Raw genomic sequence first — 19,012 nt, 5'->3', positions numbered from 1 at the left:
CATATCATGTGCTATTGAAGGTGACTTGGGCAAGAGGAAGGATACAGGAAGAAATTGGCTTCTGAGCTCTTGCGTAAACACAGCATAGCCTGGAGTCTTAAAAGCCAAGGCTTGGGGTAGAGCTGGCCTCGAGGTTGGCCAGGCAGTAATGATTTCTACAGCCACTGCTGTGGCAGCCGCACAGTGGAGCTGAATGGTACCAATTTCACCTAACCAACGTTTCATCATCAATGCCCTGTAAACCGAACTCGCCTTTTTTCTTTTTTCAAAGGATCAGGGTTCATGGAGTAAATGACTCTGGCTGTGTTAAGCAGCCTCTACTTTATGAAACAAACAAACTAACTAAAAACAAACCATCAGAAATTCCAGGCTGCTAAAACGTGCTGTTTTCTGTGGCTAGGGAAAGGGTGTTTTTGCTGCATATGAAAGATGTGACGGGGCATTTTCAAGCTTTGTTTCGGTTATTGTCGGTTCTGCCAACAAGTAACATCTGTATTTATTTTCCAAACTCCCCCAATGACTGATTTGCATCTGTTTAGTTCTCTGAATAACATTTCATTTCCTGACTTTATAGGTTGCTATAAAATCCATTCGTAAGGACAAAATTAAGGATGAACAAGACATGGTTCACATCAGACGAGAGATTGAGATCATGTCATCTCTCAACCATCCTCATATCATCAGTATTTATGAAGGTCAGTGATTTTTTTTCTTCACCCCCGTATCAGTTACCATTTCTCATACCATGGGGCCTGCCAAGACTTTGAGATAATTGTCCTTCTGGGCAGAAGCCAAGTATTTTTCCTCATGATGCAAAAATAGCTGGGTGTTATCTCGTACTTGGTTACCTTGAACACAGCCAGACACATGAGTGCAGCTCATTTTGGTCATAAAATGTCTCTGGCGGATGCCTTATTCTGCCTTCTTACTTCCTTGGCTGTTGCTAAGCAACCCACCTTATTGAAAACCAGTCTGTGAGACAGCCCTGGTTTCTGAAAAATGGCAGTTTGCTGGGTGACCACATAACAATGGATGCGTTGTAAATGTCATTCCCCAAAGCCAGTCGCTTTGGTGGTGCTATGCAGTTATTCAGGGTTAGGTTCTTTGAGTTCGAAATTAACCCTGAGCAGGTCCAGTAAGCACCAAGAAGGGGGGTTGGTAGAGCAGACGCCTTATAAATGGACCCCAAATTGCGTTGGTGTTTGCAAAAGAGCAGGATGGGGAAAAGCTTATACAAATGCTCAGGTTCAGTTCAACTCTTTGGTCCTTCATGAGAAGAAATGGGGCAAATAAACCGCCACGGACTATCATTTATTTTTTAAGACCCTGTAAATAAATTACACAGCAGTCTGTGTTTATTGTAGAAATGATTGAAATAGAAATGTTAAAATTAAAAAATAATTTCTGTTCTGACTCCCAGTTTGATAAATAGTTCTCTATCCTTATCTCTGTTTTTTTTCTATTTCTCTGTATCTATTTGTGGTTTGTGTCTAAAGTTAGACCGTGCTGTGTAAACCGTTTTTTAGCTTGTTTCGCTTTTCATTTGCTGTCTTGTGCTTCTTTTCTGTGTCAATACATGTTCCCCTGTAAGACACTTGTGAAAAGGTCTTATAGCATTCTGTTTATGGACATATCATCATTTATTGAATCTAATTTCTTTTGCCAAACATTTAAGCTGTTCCAAATTTCTGGATAATATAAACAGGGCTTCACAACTCTCTTTGTGCATCATTTTGACATTCATTTCTAATGATTTTCTTATGAAAATTTCCCAGTTTTGGTTTTATTGAGTCAGTGTTTCCTTAGAATATTTAAAAATATATGACTGAGTCAGAAAAATGAACCTGTTGCCAGGTACGGTGGCTTATGCCTTTGATCCTGGTACTTTGGGAGTCCGAGGCAGGCAGATGGCTTGAGGTTAGGAGTTCAAGACCTGCCTTGCCAACATGGCGAAACCCATCTCTACTAAAAATAGAAAAATTAGCCAGGTATAGTGGTGCGCACCTGTAGTCCCAGCTACTCAGGAGGCTGAGGCATGAGAATCGCTTGTGCTCAGGATACAGAGGTTACAATGAGCTGAGATTGTGCCACTGCACTCCAGCCTGGGTGACAGAGTGAGACTGTGTCTCAAAAAGAGAAAAGAAGAAAAATGAACTTATTTTTAATTTCCGGTCTGATCATAAGAAGTTATCAGGTAGGGCTAAAAGGAAAACAACCAGTGGTGACCCTAAAATTTTTCTGATATGTTTTTTCATCTGGTTCCCTGATTTCTTTTGACATTCTTTTTTTTCTGCTGATTCTATTTTTGCTTCTTATTTAGAAGTAAATGTTGGTAATATACATCTTTTATCCTGATGTTTTGAAGGCTCATTTTTGTAGCCCTTGGTGATAGGATTTTTTCAGGGAAATGTTTATCCATTCCATCTTTTATTTATTCCACAAACACCTCTTAAAATGCTTCTTAAAGTCCCTAGGCCAGCAGTGTCAGCGTCACTTGAGATGATTAGAAATGCAGATTCTCAGGCTTTACCCAGGTCCTGCTGAAGTGGGAACTCTCTGGGTGGGGCTCAGCAATCTGTGTTTTAACAAGTTTGAGAACCACTAGTCTACAGAGTGTCTACTCCTCGTTAAGCACCCTGTTGAATGAGATTGGAAATTTAAAAGCAGAATGTGATATCGACTCCACACTCAAGAAGCACCATGGACCCCACACTCAAGAAGCAATACAGGCCGGGCACAGTGGCTCATGCCTGTAATCCCAGCACTTTGGGAAGCTGAGAGGGGAGGATCACTTGAGATCAGGAGTTTGAGACCAGCCTGGCCAACATGGTGAAACTCTGTCTCTACTATAAACAAAGAACTTACCTGGGTCTGGTAACATGCGCCTGTAATCCCAGCTATTTGGGAGACTGAAGAAGGAGAATAGCTTGAACCCAGGAGGGCAGAGGTTGCAGTGAGCTGAGATCTTGCCATTGCATTCCAGCCTGGGCGACTGAGTGAGACTTTGTCTCAAAAAGAAAAAGAAGCAATACAAGGCAGTAATGGAATAAGTACTATGTAGATGTATTAGTCTGTTCTCACGCTGCTGTAAAGAACTGCCCAGTTGGGCGAGGTGGCTCACGCCCATAATCCCAGAACTTTGGGATGCCGAGGCAGGTGTATCACCTGAGGTTGGGAATTTAAGAGCTGCCTGACCAACATGGAGAAACCCCATTTCTACTAAAAATACAAAAAATTAACTGGGTGTGGTGGTACATTCCTGTAATCCCAGCTACTCGGGAGGGAGGCAGGACAACTGCTTGAATCTGGGATGTGGAGGTTGCAGTGAGCTGAAATTGTGCCATTGCACTCCAGCCTGGGCAACAAGAGCAAAACTGTGTCTAAAAAAAAAAAGAGCTGCCCAAGACTGGGTAATATAGAAAGGAAGTTGACTCACAGTTCCCCACGGGTGGGGAGGCCTCAGGAAACTTACAATCATTGTGGAAGGGGAAACAAACATGTCCTTCTTCATATGGTGGCAGGAAGGATAAGTACCAAGCAAAAGGGTTGAAAAGGCCCTTATAAAACCATAGCTCTCATGAGAACTCACTCACTATCATGAGAACAGCATGAGAGTAATAGTCCCCATGATTAAATTACCCCCCACTGGGTCCCTCCCACAACATGTAGGGATTATGGGAACCACAATTCAAGATGAGATTTGGATGGGAGACAGCCAAACCATATCAGTAGACATGTTAACAGCATATTCTGGGACCATGTTCTGGAAGCTTGGATGTTAGAACTTTTCATGGAGGTGTATGGCATTTGGGCTGGGCCTTGAAGGAATATTTTTGTGGGGGAAGAACTGTGGAAAATAGAATTCCAGGCTGATAAGATACAATCTGAATATACCTGGTGACTGAGGGGAATTTCTACAAGTTAGAAGTGAGATACAAATACAGTGTGGGAGTGAGTTTCGTTAAGTTCTCAGGGTTTTTGCTCCATAGGCCATGGTGAAGGACTGACCTGTAGGATGTGGACACATATGGTCCACTGCCCTGTGAACACTATTGTGTTTTGGGGTTTCTTGGCCCAGAGCATGAACCTTCTTTATCAGGAAGGCAAAGAGTACATTCCTAGCATGAAGGTTCCAGGTTCTTTATTTGAGAGGCAGTCTGTGGTCACTGGTGTCCCACCTGGAAAAACCCAATTTCTTCACCAGCACCATGCCCTCTGTGGCCTTGGGAATCAGGACGAATGGAGTACAGGAAACCATCCCCCTGCCAGAGGGAAGATCAGAGACAAACCATAATGGAAGAATATTTATTACCAATGTGAAGTTGGCTTCAGTAGAGACTGAGCTGAAGGTTTCAAGGAGAAGTCCCGAAAGCTCTTGCTTGTCACTTTATAGATGCATAGCAGTGTGAATTGAAGTTCTTTAGGTTACCTGATGGAAAGAATTTCTATCAAGGTCTCAGGAGGGAACTTGGGCTTCAGTTGGTGAAACCCGCAGGGCAGGTGTTAGGGAGTTAGGGAAGACTTGAGGTCTCACGTCAGGAGGTCTTGACTTTCAGGTCCAGTCGTCCTCCGTGACCTAGACACCAGACTTGGGGTAAGATGATAGGCTTCTGAGCGCCTCAGTAGTCACATCTAAAAAATGGGGTTGACCATTCTAGCTCTGTCATGGGTTTTCAATAGGATTAAATGACATGATACATATATCTGCTAAACTCAGAAAAGATAGTTATTATGAGGACAGTGTAGTCATCACAAAGAGTTCGTAACGTGGGGCCCATTGACAAGGGTATGTCATGGATGAGCTGCAGGGATCTTTGGATCCCTTGGAATAGTATGTCACTATGCTGTCCAGCACAGAAGCCACTAGCCATGGGTGGATATTAAAGAATTAAAACTAGAAAATTTATAATGCAGTTCCTCAGTCACACTAGCTATGTTTCATGTGCTCAGTAGTCACATGAGGCCAGTGGCTACCATATGGGACAGTGTAGCAACAGAACGTTTTCATCCTCATGGGGAGTTCTGATGGACAGTGTTGCTGTATAATGTGGTATTTATTGTGTGCATGGGTTATTTTTTTCTGAGAGAGGGTACATAGCTTTCATCAGACTCTCAAAGACATTCCTGACCTCAAATAGGATAACGAGAACCCAGTGCCTCCAAGTGTTTTGTGACCTGCAGAGTATCATGCAAATAAAAGCTATTGTTTTTATCCAGAAAACTCCCAGGGTCTTATATGTGTCCTTTTTTTTCTTTTAATTTCTTAGAGCTCTCCAGTTTCTGTTCTGTTCCCTTTCCCTTCTCCCACGCAAGTTCTATTTCTCCCACATCCACTAAATAACTGTGGAGGAGGGTGGCTCCCCTCCCTTCCCTGGGGTGTTGGGAGCAGGAGATTGCCAAGGCTGTATTCCAGCTCCTACACCTCTCACTGGGACCTACAATCCAAGGATCCCATGACTTTCTTTGCTTTACTGCCCAGCAAGACCCAAAGATCCAGCTCTGAAAGTGAAGCTAAAGATCCTGTCATCTGTAGAACTCTTCAGAGTTTACAAAGATCTCCCATATCTGGTCTCATTTTATCCCCACAGCACACCCATGAGGTGGGCAGGCCAGGGATTCCCATTTTGCCGTTGTGGAAACTGACGCTCTAGATTTAACGACTTGCTGTATTAGTGTATTAGTTGTTAGTGCTGCCATAAGAAAGTACAACAGACTGGTGACTTAGCAACAGAAATGTGTTTTCTCACAATTCTGGAGTCTGGAAGCCTGAGATCAAAGTCAGTTCTTTTTGAGAGTTTGAGGGAAGGATCTTTTCGAGGCCTCTCTCCTTGGCTTATAGATGCCCGACTTCTAACTATGTCCTCACACCTCTTCCCACTGCATGTGTCTTTGTCCAAATTTCCTCTTCTCATGAGAACACCAGTCATACTGGATTAGGGCCCATGCGAAGGACCTCATTTTAACATATCTCTGTAAAGACCCTGTCTCCAAATAGGGCCACATTCTGAAGTACTTGGTGTTAGGACTTCAATGCCTGAGTTTTTTGGGGATGCAGTTCAGCTCATCATTCTGGGTGTCACGGCTATGTAGTGACTCTGACATACGGGTCTCCTGGTTTCCTTTGTTTTCTTGCTCTGCCCTGTCTCATCTCTGTATTTCTGATCCTGTGTCTTGTCTTGCTGGCTCTGCAGCCCACCTCAGCCTGGCCATTTCTATCCCGCCCCTGCTGCAACCTGAGGGCGTGGCAGGGGCAAGGAGGGTGACAGCAGTGGTGGTGGGACCCAAGTCTAGGAGCCCATCTGCCTGTCTCCCTGCTACTTACAGAATGAGAAGGGGAACCTTCTATCTGGAAGCCAGTTGGTCGACAGGCCAATCAAAAGCCTTAGCATGGTGCAGAAATGCATTAATTTGCTTAAACAGAAATCAATGCCAAGGCACCAAAGTGGCCATTTGGACACTAGCCAGATGAGTAGAAGCTATTAAAGAACTTGACAACGTCTTCTTCAGCAAAGATCTTTATGAGTAAAATAAAGAGCCAGATATGCACACACACAGTGAGAGCAACAGCAATAGCAACAACAGCGACAGCAACATGACAATGCCATGATGTGCCTAACCCTGTATGTTTAGCAAGTCTGTGTTTTCATGAAAGGAAGGCATCATCTTGAGCTGTACTAACCAGTGATATTGAAATGATAGTACGAGAGAAAAAGCGTTTTATTTGTGAACAGAAATGCTAATGAAGTGCTTACTATGTGCCAGGCGCTATTCTAGGCACTAGGAATTCCCAGGATATTGAAGGGCTTAGTCTCTGCTTCGTTGAGTTTTTCATTCAATAACCACTTACTCAAAAGTCATTTAGCTCAAGGCTCAGTCTGGAAGGGGCCGCCTGATCTGTTCACTTTGTTGACTCTCTGTCTCCTCTCCTTGAATGGCGGTTCCAAGGGGGACAGGCGCTTGTTTCATTGGCCCTCTTTTTGGTAGATCATCTGGTCTCACTTGAGCTCAAGAGTTCAAGAGCAGCCTGGGCAACGTGATGAAACCCCATCTCTACCAAAAATACAAAAACTTATTTGGATGTGGCGGCACGTCCCTGTGGTCCCAGCTACTCAGGAAGCTGAGGTGGGAGAATCGCTTGAATCTGGGAGGCAGAGGTTGCCGTGAGCCAAGTTTGTGCCACTGTCGTCCAGCCTGGGTGATAGAGTGAGACCTCATCTCACAAAAATAAATAAAATACAATAAATTCATACTAATAATAGCTAGGAGTTATTGAGTGTTTACCTTGAGCTAGGAGGTGTGCATGTATTATCTCATTTACTCCTTATATCTGGGAAATAGGAAATATTAAGATCTCTATTTATGCAGCTTTAGGGGCAAAGTCCATTTTCTAAGGTTACCAAATAATAAGTGGTGGATCCAAGAGTTGAACCCAGGCAGTGACACTTGGAACTGGATGCTTCCGCTAAGAACCAGGTCACTTGGTGGTCTGCAGAGACCCCTAATTAACGGGAAGTATTGTTCTAGACCCTGTGATATGGAGAATTCCGTCTTCATAGAGGTTGCTGTCTTACGTATCTGACAGCATTAAGTCCTAGCTTTGTAGTCACTTTGGAAAATACTTCTGCTAACATCTGAGGAAGAAGTTGGGGTTCAAATCTGTTAAACCCATAGGTCAAGTGTTTTCTAAACGGCGGAACACTGTGAAAATACGATTTACATATAATCGCAATACCCACAGGCCCATAAAATCTGTGACTTCACTGAAGCGACTCTGCTGTTTGCCAAATCTCAAAAATAATTCCTTTCAAATGTGTCTTTCTTGAAGCAAACCCTGGGGTTAACTCTCCTATTGACCTGTGGGTGAAGGTGATTAATCCTCAAATTTGTCGACTCTGTGTAAATACAAACATAACTGGCTTCTAATGCTAAGTAAATAAAAGAGGATAGATGTACACTTTTCAGTGTGTGATACTAAGGAGAGCCTAATCAAGAGAAAAGAAAGAAATCTCTGGCACCATCTCAGAGAGGGACCCCTGTTTCCAGTCAAAGGAATTCCATTCTCTCAGCAGGGAGATAATTGACAATATGGAAAAAACAGCTGAAAAGGAAGTGCCCACTGGAGCTTTCAACTAGGTTGCCTAGGATGGAAGAGATAAAAACAGTTTTTGCCTGAGGTTCTGATTTCAGGACCCAAGTTCAAACATCAAAGGCATGCTGTCTCACCCCCACTTCCCCTTTGAAAGCCTAGGAGACCTGATCTGCAAAACCACTGAGAACAAACATCTTTAGCATCCCATCTGGCAACAGTCCCACATGTAAAATTGAAGAGGTGGGTGGGGGATGGGGGAGATTCAGCCTGTGACTTTCCTTTTACACCCTTGATTTGGTTTCTGGAAATCTGTCCTCCTGGCCATGCAAGATTGCATCTCTTTATGGGCCCTTTGCATTGTGATATGCTGGAACGGGCCAACCCCTTCATCACTTCTCCTTTTTCAGGTAAGGGTGATCCTGGCTTTCCGGGACAAAGTAGGAAGCCTCTTTGGCATTTGTTGACTGTGATCTCTCATCCATTGCAAATGTTTCTCAAACCTGAAAGCAAATGAAATAGACAAACACTTCCTTTGATAAGCATTTGAATTTCATGCCCCCACCCTGTGAGCCTTAAGCCTGCTGCCCACAAGAAGATAAGTTATAATAAGCCTGTATTCTCAAACATTCTCTGGATTCCCACCATGAAGACACTTTGGATGAGTGCACTATCAGTTAAAAGCTCCTCTCATCTTCCTTGGCACCACAATGTGCTTTTGTAAGGTACCTGTGCTTCCTAAGATTTGGATACATCTTTCTGGGAGGAAATACCTCTCCTGGTGAAAATCACTGCTCTAAATATCCAGAGAAGCAGAAGAGAAATCAAGAGACGGGGCTCCTCATTATATACTGCACCACTCCCCCAGGCCTCCGCCCTGACCCCCAGCTTGTGGCTGGGGCAGTGGGGCTTGTATAAGACCTTTTTGCAAAACCCAGCAGAGGTTGTGGAATCAGAAAATGTTGCTGCTCCATCCTGTGCCCCTGGAAAAATCACCTCTTGAGAATGGCAGGACCCTGGTGAACAGCAGTTCTCAAAGGGCAGTCCAGGACCAGCAGCGTCAGCATCAGCTGGAGTCTGCCCCAGACCTGCTGAATTGGAAACTCCAGGAGTGGGTTTTAGCACCAGAAGAATCATGACTCCTTCAGGCAGCTCCGATGCACACCCAAATTTAACAACCTTACTGTACTAGAAAAATTCCTCCTTAGAAGGTTAGAAACAAAACCTCCCAAATAATTGATTCTTATTTCCTTAGAAACGAAAGCAGGGCCATATTTCTAGCATCAGTTATTTGGAAATACCTATAGGCAGTTTATGTTTCTCTTCTCAGACACAACTGTGCTAATCCAGGGTTCTCAGGCAGGAAGGTTTGCAGGCAGGTCCTGATTTAGTTTCTTTTGAAGGCCGGGAATGGCTGAATTGATCTAAGAAGATCAGTGGTCCTTAGCATTACCCACTGTTCTTAGGCATTCATTTGCTTATTTTGCCATTGAATCATTCATGTGTTTTACAATTTATTGAGCACTTTTATTCCAGGTACTGTTCTATTAGCACTTTTGTTTCAGGTACCATTCATTAAAGTAATAGTGAAAACTGCAATTACTTTTGCACCAGCCTAATAGTAGGGCACGAATATAATTTGTCATCCATGGAGGATTAGATTTGAATGAGCCAATTGCACTGCCAGTTACTGCTGTGTGACCCTGGGCTAGTGACTAAGCTCTCTGTGGCTCAGTTTCCCTGTCTATAAAATGGGGCCAGTAGCTAGCTACTTTATAGATAATGGAGGATTAAATGAGCTAATGAATAAAATTGCTAAGCACAGTGCCAGGGCCACACTCAAGAAATGGAATTAATTATTCCTGATGTGATATCTAGGGATCAGTGAGATGTTCTTTCTGGCCGGAGTAGAAACTTTTGTTGGGAGGTTGGAGAAGAGAAGATTGAGGCCAGCTTGCCTATCAGCGATTCTGAATGATGGATGCACATTAAAATCTCATGAGGAGTTTGTAAAAAATGCTGATGCCTGGGTCTCACCCCTAAAGAGTCCAGTTTAATTGACCAGGCTGAGAAATACAGGCTTAATCCTGCAACAAAGAGGAAAGGAGCCTGCTCTAGAAACTTGTCTTGGTCTGATCATTTATCATCAGTGAATTCCAGGGAAGAACGTGTGTCTGGCGGCAGTCACCAGCGAGCCGTGAGCAATACCTTTGGGCTTGGGTTTACTTAGTTAGCTGTTGGGTTGCTGCCCTCATCAGAGACTCGGAGCCCCAGAAACAGTTTGTTGTACTTGGCAAAGCAGTGTATTATGCTTGTGTTTACTCTTTTGAACCCATGGCAAATTGTTGAGCATTTTAACACACTCCCTCTGCTGCTGGATTCACGAGTTTCACATGAAGTCCCTGCAGACTGGATCCAAATTGAGGATTCACCCCTGTTCGCCACACAGCACCCCCTGTTCGCCACACAGCACCGGAGAGTTCTCTTCACTTGTAATCATGTGAACGAGCTCTTCAGCTGTAAGCCTGTCCAGCCACGTTTCTAATGAGTTTCCTATTAAGTTAGCTATTTGACCTTCAAGTTATTATTTTCATTGTTTTTTTTTTGATTACACCCAAGTCATTTTTCTAGAGGCTGGAGATCAGAAGCAAAACAACTACACACTAATACTACTCCCAGGCTGTCCTGCCTCTCCCTCCTGGGTTTCCTGGAATTCAATATTTTCTAGTGCCTTAAATACTACTACTTATACTTGACACTAGTTTTTAAAGGAAAAAAAAAAAGACTCTATTGCGCTTTAGTATGGAGTGTTTGGGAATGAACTGGGATAGCTTTCTTAATTTGCACAGGCAGTCACCAGCATGCATTTGGGAAGGCTCACAGAACACAGAAGAGGGACCTCCAGAATGGCCATGTACAACAGCGGGGATTTGGATATTGAAAGGGGGGTCAGATTAGATGGACTGTTACTTTTAACCTGTGGACCTGGATTTTTTTTTTTGACTTGAGGAATTAGTGCTCCCCACCATGACTTCTGACAGCAAGTGTGGCTGGTAGGTATGACTCAGAGATTGACACCCATGCTTGGAACAGTCCTGGGGACCAAAGAATGGAAGAGAGCTAGGCTTGCCTTCACCTCAGCCTTAACTGGGGGCCACTTGAGTCCTCTGAGGTCTTTGAGTGTTTGTTCACTATTTCCACTGTTCTCCCACTTCCAACCCATCACACATATACCCCAAGGGCACAAATGTGGCGCTGGGTGTGGATTCTGCCAGTGCACACCCGTAATTCTGGATTTGATGTCTTCCTTTGTTTCCCTTTGCTGCTGAATAGGAACTGCTAACACTTCTGCTTACACTTGCTGCCCTGTGCTGTGATAATACTCACAATGTGACCTAAGGTAGAGGCTTTGCTTTAGCAGAGGAAGATCCTGAGAGACAGAAAGGCTAAGTAACTTGCCAAGGTCACCCAGCTGGGAAGTGGCTGGAGCCAGAGGTGTGATGATCACCGGCCTGGCGTTCCACCCTGGTGAGGTGGTGAGGGTGAGAAGAGCCCCTGAACCAAAGCCCTCTGCTAGGGTTCCAGGGGTGGAAGACTAAGGCAGTCTTCACAGAAGTATTTCTACCCCCATCACTGCCAGAACTGGGAGCATGTTTTTTTCGGAAGTTCACGGCATCCAGTACAAGAGCCCTTGCTTCTGCCTGGGGTAGTTGTGAGAGGTTCTGATCAATTGCCAGGGCTTTCTCACATTCAGGATTGTGTGAATGTGTTTTGTGTGTGTATGTGAGAGAGAGAGAGTGTGTGTTGTGTATCACACAAAGGCTGAGACACAGCAATAGAGGGAATCATCAGGGAGGTTGTGAAGTCTGTGTGTGATGTGGAGTGTGTATCATGAGCCTGTGGTGATGGCTGATAGAGCCCATTGTCACCTTAGGGCCCTGCTTGGTTTCTAGAAATGCTCGCCAGGGATGGTTGTGGAAGGAGGGTGGAGCCCAGTGGCTCGTCCAGCGTGGTGTTGTCAAGTCTCCTCTCCCACACATCTCCTCTCTCTATCCTGGCCATGTCCCCTGCCTTGCTAGGATTGGATATTGGGCCCCCAATGTCACCATTAATCCTAGCAGGTACGGATGTGTCTTGGCAAGGCTTCTGCATACCCACTTGTGCAGGTGGCTTTACACTTTCTTAACCATTTCTCCTGCCTTCCATGGAGTCCACTGCTGGCAGTGGGTGGCCTCGTTGGCTATGGTTCTCTTCGAGCATGCCAGCCAACATCCAAAAAGAGTTTTGGTTCAAGAAAAGACAGTGAGTGAACCAAAAAGCCTTTCTTTGTGCAAACCAGGAACCACACCGAACCAACTTGGACCGATTTATTGACAGCCAGGGAGATGCCCGTTTAAATTTCTCATCCTCACTGCCCTGGGCTTTCAAATTCAAGAGATCAGAGGACCATTTAGTGAAGCCATGAGCCCACAAGGTGTTTGAAATTGAGTTCTAGGGAGGAAAGTTTTGAAAAGTTAATCTGTATTGACTGAATGACTCAATTGGTTTATAGACATTTCTTTCAAAGAAAAGATCACTTCATTTTTGAAGTGAAAAATAAGCTACTTTCTGTGAGGTCTGTACTGACCTTTAATAAAAGAGCACCCTTGAGGAGTGGGAAGGTACTTCAGTTTCAGATTTTTGGGAAAGTGACAAAAATGCTGCTGCCTAAGGAGGCAATGCTGTGGCAGGAATGGCAGCACCCTGGATGTCACCGAGGAGATGGAGCTGATAGAAGGCAAAGGTGTGGAGAGAATTCTCACGGGGCTACTCTTAGGACCTAGGCCTTTTTTATTAAAACCAACAGATGGGCTGGGTACTGGGGCTCATGCCTGTAATCCCTACACTTTGGGTGGCCGAGGTGGCAGATGGCTTGAGTTCAGAAGTTTGAGGTCAGCCTGGGCAACATGGCGAAACCCTGTCTCTACCAAAAAAAAAAAAAAAAAGAAATTACAAGGATTAGCCAGGAGTGGTGGCACATGCGTATAGTGCCAGCTACTTGGGAGGCTGAGGCAGTAGATCACTTAAGCCTGGGAGGCAGAGGTTGCAGTGAGCCAAGATTATGCCACTGCACTCCCGCCTGTGTGACGGAGTAAGATCCTATCTTAACAAACAAACAAGAAACTCAGCAAATGACACTTCCTCCCTGGAGGTTACAGAGAGAAATCTTCCCTTTTTAAAACTGGTCCTCAACCTCTCCACTTTCAAGATCTCTTTCTTCCTAAATGGCCTGGTGTACTTGGCTCTCACGAGGCCAGTGGATGCTTAAAATCCCTTGATCTCCTCTCTCCTCAGCGTTTCCCTCAGGCCAGAGCCCTGTTTTTATAATACACATTTTCTCAAGTTCTACAAATTGTGTTATTAACCTCGAGAGCTGCAGGAGGCAGTCGCTGGGAGCTGGGTCATTAGCCTGGTTGTGAAAGCCAGATGATCAGAGCGCAGAACGGGACTGTCAAACCGAACATCTGATGAAATTCAGGATTAATGTGGAGAAGTAGCTGTTGCTATAGCAACCAATCCCTGCTCTCCTTTGAAATGGAAAATAAACAGCAAACAAGAAAAATAAGTCAAGTTGGTGTCTGGGAAGAAGGAAGGCCTGCCTGTGGAACAGTTGGAGGAAAAGGAGAGTTTGGGTATTCTAGCATATGTTGAAACAATGGTGACATCATCTCAAAGGCAAAACCCAAGTCATTTGGGTGGTTCAGTTCCATGCCTGCTTTCTCTAGAAATCTTTTCAGGTTCCTTCTGGTTGACCTCACTGATCTTTCTGTCTGATTGTCCAGGTACTTAAAGTCTCTACCATACAGGTTAGCTCTTGAATTATTTTTTGAGTACTGGTCATTTCCCACTCAAAAGCAATTCCTTGGGGGTAATGACTGTGCCTTCTCCTCTTTTGTATTCCCTTTAACACGTAGCAAAATGCTCAGATAAATGCCTCCAATAGGCTGATAATAAAGCTATTTCAGAAAAATCAGTGAGGTTGGCTCCATTTAATGAAGGAGAACCTTTATTGCATATAATGCGAAAAGCAGAAATCGATGATGGAGGAAGGTGGTGGAGAGTTGCGGCAAGTACACGCGCTTTTGAGTTGCACAAATTTGCTTGCCAATCGTACTGGGTATCTACCCAACAAAAATGCGTCCAGATATGCATCAAAAGACATGCCCAAGGATGGCCACAGCAATACTGTTCATAACAGCCCTTGACTGGAAACAGCCCAAATGCCTATCAACAGTAGAACAGATAAATAAACCGTGATACATTCATACAATGGAGTACTCTAGAGCAATGAGAAAGAACAGTCTTTGACTTTGGCTCTCATGTGGCCAGTGGATGCTTTGAGCGTTGAGCAATGTAGATTATTCTCACAAACGGTATGTTGAATTCATGACAGAAGAAGTATACAACATGATTCCATTTTTTTACAGCTTCAAAACTCATCTATGATTTTGGTTCACATTCCTCATATTTATAATATTGGTGTATCTGTATATTTGAGGAGATGATTAATAACAGAAAGAGGACATGGCAGGGCTACTCGCCCGGGGCTAGCAATGCTGTTTCTTGATGTGAGTGCTGGTGCCTTATTTATTAATTTATTAGAGATGAGGTCTCTCTGTGTTGACCGGGCTGGTCTCAAACTCTTGACCTCAAGCGATCCTCCCATCTCGACCTCTGAAAGTGCTGGGGTTACAGGTGTGAACCACTGTGCTCAGCCTGGGTTCCCTATTTATAAAGCAAGGATAACATGGATCCCTATTGCATAAGATTGTTGTAAGGAATAAATGTCTTAATCCGTGACATGTAGTAACTGTTCAATAAATGTTAACTATTCTTATTACAAGCTTTCTAGGGAAGGAGAGATCCCTGTCTGGGAAGTCTCCTGGAAAAATCGAGTCCCAAACAGTTGCACAGGTCCAGGATCCCAGATGCTATCCTGTGCCTTGCTCTTGTCTCTTGTATTGTTCTCGGTGATGTTTGGTTGCCTGCCTGACTCACCTGCAGCTCCTTGTGGGCCTTCAAGGTCTTGTGTTTTATTCATCACCCTTTTCTTTCCTCCTATTCCCAGGCCCTGCCAGCTGCTGGTGGTTCTGTTTCTGGCCTGTTCCCTTCCTCATGCTGACCCTTCTACCTGGCCTGCCTTTCCTCCCCCTCCAAACAGGGAAAAGTCTTCTTTTGGTATCCCCCAATGCCATCTGCATAGTAGGTGCTTTCAGCTGTGCTAAAATCCAGCCTCTGCACCACATGGCCGTGGCTCCAGTGCTGTGGGCTGACTCAGGCTGAGCTAAGTTTCTATTCAGGGATTTAATTTTCCTGGTAGGCCTGGCATGTCAAGGGCCATGGTTTTCCTTACCATTCTGGAGCCACCAGGCTTCTGGGTAAAACTGTCTGGCCAAGAGACACAGGCTTTCATTTTTCAGAAAGGAAACCCTTCCCAACTGGTGGAAAATAAGCTTTTGCTTAGTGACTAATAACATAAACACAGACAAGATTTCTGGGCTTATAAATAACCAGTTGTAAAAGTGCCCAAGGGAAGCAGCCCTTTTTTTGCTAGAAGAATGGCCAAGAGTATTCCTGTCACCTTGAGCACGGGCAAAGGAGCATTGGGCCGAGGGTATGGAAGCTGCTCATTCTTCAGTATTAATTCCTAAGGCTTTGCTGTTATACATTATAAATCCTGGACTATTCTGGAAAAATAACACCTGATCTCTTAGGTCCTTTCCTGCTCAAAAATCCTGTGATTCTGCAGCACCACAACATGTTTTAAAGAGTGATGCCAGCAGGGAGAGGAAAGTCTTCGAGTTTTGTTTTGCCTGAGCTGCCTAAGTGGCAGATGAAGCAATTATGAGAACAGCTTCTATTTGTTGAGCACTGGCAGACACACTCTGCTGAGGGCGATAGACCTGTGAGGCTATTACTAGTCTCATTGGACTGATGAGGAGACCGAGGGTCAGAGGGGTTCATATGTATGAGCAGTAATGGAGTTGCTGAGAGCTCGGGGGCAGCAAGCAGTCAGACTTCTGGGCCCAGTGTTGGCTGTGCCTTGTGCTCTCTGTAGTTATGGGAATTATATTCACCTTGTCCCTAGATATTCTCATCTGTAAAACGAGGATCCTCATAGTACCAAATCCATATGATGTAATTCATGCAGAATGCTTATTGGCATGGTGCCTGCACATAGTAAGCCTACAGCAAATTTCAGTTATTAAGAAAGGCTTCAAGAAGCTTCACCTGTAACATGCCTTGCCTCCTTGATGAAACACTGATGCTCGAAGTCTAGAAATCTTGTTTGCTATCAATTAATTGAAGGTGACAGGGCCTTGACCATGAGACTTGGGCTTCTCCCTATGGGGAATGAGGGGATGGTGTCCCAGAGCCAGGCCTGGCTGCTTGGACAGTTCTCTGATCGGGTGGCCCATTGGCCCTGCCCGAGAGAGTGAGGGGCCGGTTTTATCCCTTGGATATCATCTCATTCATCCAGTGTTTTCCACACTGGCTCCATATGAGCTCTTCTGGATGCCAATAGGAGGATTGAAATGGCCCGATCAACTCGCAGAACTCCGAGTTAAGGAAACCAGGCTCTCAGAGGACAATCAAGTATCAACGTTTGACTTGTGTTTGACTTTCTTCAGGATATCCTGCAGAACGATTACTCTGTGGAATATGCATTTGGAGCTATTTCTTGACTCCTTCAAATGCAGTCAGCAGGGAGGCAAATGTGAGAGGCTGGCCAGCAGTAAGGATGGGGGTAAGGGGTGAAGGGGTGTCCTTGGAAGTGAGACAGGTGGATAGATCTGGGATATGTTTTACTTTATTTTATTTATTTATTTATTTATTTATTTATTTATTTATTTATTTATTTATTTTGAGACGGAGTCTCGCTCAGTGGCCCCAGGCTGGAGTGCAGTGGTGTGATCTCGGCTCATTGCAACCTCCGCCTCCTGAGTTCAAGCTAATTTTCCTGCCTCAGCCTCCCCAGTAACTGAGATTACAGGTGCCCACCACCACACCTGGCTAATTTTTTGTGTTTTTGGTAGAGGTGGGGTTTCACCATGGTTGGCCAGTCTGGTAACTTCTGGCCTCAAATGATCCACCTGCCTCAGCTTCTCAAAGTGCTGGGATTTCAGCCATGAGCCACTGTGCCCGGCCAGACTTGGGATATATTGTAGAGAAAGGATCAGTAGGACTTACTTACGGAAGCTTTTTAGTAAACTATTTGGTGTATTGGACTGTAATTGAACTGAATTGTGGATATGTCTCCTTGATACCAAGTCAGCCAGTTGGAGAGGGAAGAATCCAGCCACTGAAACAGCCCTTCTGTCTGTGTGAGGCAAGTGGCCCACACCTTCCAATAGTCACTGAAGGGCCAGAGGCTTTGGCCTCTTTAATGATGCACCAGACTCTTTGGGGTGTGAGGCTTCTTGTTTATTTACCTGTCAAAGTACTTTCCATCTTCCTACATCCTCCTTTTTAAAATTAGAAAATCCGCTGCCCTCTCCAGGGCCGATTCACTCTTTCATTTTTGGGGCCTGAGCCATGCATCCCGAGGCAGTCGGGATGTTTCCAGTTTCCAGAGTTTATTGTTAATGAAAAGTGCACAACAGGCTGAAATCTCTGGCAGGAGACAAAGCTGCAGGGTACACCGAGGCCAGCAGACGCTGGAGCAGCCAATTTTATCTGGATGTTCTCTCCTCCTCCTCCTCCTCCTCCCTACCCTCCTCCTTTTCATTTCATTTTATCAGGGAGGTTTGGCTGGACTGAAAGGAGCCAAAAAGGAATTGGGGGGTTTGAGCTTCTAGCAGCCAGTGACAAGGTGTGGGAGGACTGGGGACCCAGGCCTGGGGTAGGTTCCAGGTCAACTCAGTTCTTCACTGGATATGTGTCTGCCTTGGTGCTAGGCTCAGGGATGAAATAGTATTGATAGCAACAATAATGGCTAACGTTCTTTTTTTTTGAAACGGTGTCTTGCTGTGTCTCCAAGCTGGAGTGCAGTGGTGTGATCTCGGCTTGCTGCAACCTCTGCCTCCCGGGTTCAAGTGATTCTCCTTCTCAGCAGCCCAAGTAGCTGGGACTACAGATGCCCACCACCATGCCCAGCTAATCTTTGTATTTTTAGTAGAGACAGGCTTTCACCATCTTGGCCAGGATGGTCTCGATCTCTTGACCTCATGATCCACCCTCCTTGATCTCCCAAAGTGCTGGGATTACAGGCGTTAGCCACTGTGCCAGGCCCCAGCAGTTCTAAGTACTTGTTAATATTATTCATGTTTTATAGTTGACTGAACTGAGGCCCAGAGAGTGCAAGGAACATCCCTAGAATCACACAGCCCTTAAGAGGCATATCCAGGGATCCTACTTAGGAGTATCTGATTCCAAAACCACAGTTTTTTTTTTTTTTTTTTTTTTTAGCTCTGTCAGTCTAGGCAGAGGACATGGATCTGTAAACCAGGAAATAAACCTACACAGTGTGTACGTGCTATGAGGCAAGTATTGACTAGCGCAGTAAGAGGGAGAAGCGGTGTGTTGTGGAAACCACGTCTGAGCACAGTCTTGGCTAGTGAATGAGAGTGCTGGGCGTAGGGGGCCTGATGGAAATGGGAGAAAAGTAGATGAGATCGAGGAGGGTAGGTAGGGGACCCTCATGGAGGGTATTGGGTACCCTACAAAGCTTTTTGTACCATATCCCTTAGGAGCGATGATGGATTTCAAAATAAATATTGCTTATTTTGTCTTTGCTCAAAGGACATCTTATGTAAAAGCCCAGAGTATGAAATGGGTGGCAATGGAGTGGCCTCGGGCAGCCCGTCATTCATGGCCATCCCTCTCCCTGCCTCATGCATGGGCCCCTGGCCATCTGCCTGGAACCCTGAGTTTGAACATCACTGC

General features: G+C 44.9%; 1 protein-coding gene across 1 annotated transcript in view; it reads left to right on the top strand.

Annotated features, from left to right (window-relative positions):
* NUAK1 (NUAK family kinase 1) overlaps window positions 1-19,012 on the top strand; it is a 75,260-nt gene that overhangs the window by 31,691 nt on the left and 24,557 nt on the right. The window contains exon 2 of the mRNA XM_002752969.7: window positions 575-695. Coding sequence (XP_002753015.3) covers window positions 575-695 — 121 coding nt within the window. The remainder of the gene's footprint in view (window positions 1-574; window positions 696-19,012) is intronic.

This window comes from Callithrix jacchus, chromosome 9, assembly GCF_049354715.1.
Source record: "Callithrix jacchus isolate 240 chromosome 9, calJac240_pri, whole genome shotgun sequence".
In the NCBI taxonomy this organism is placed as follows: domain Eukaryota; kingdom Metazoa; phylum Chordata; class Mammalia; order Primates; family Cebidae; genus Callithrix; species Callithrix jacchus.
The sequence above is the reverse complement of the archived record's forward strand: the minus strand, read 5'-3'. Positions and strand labels throughout refer to the sequence as shown.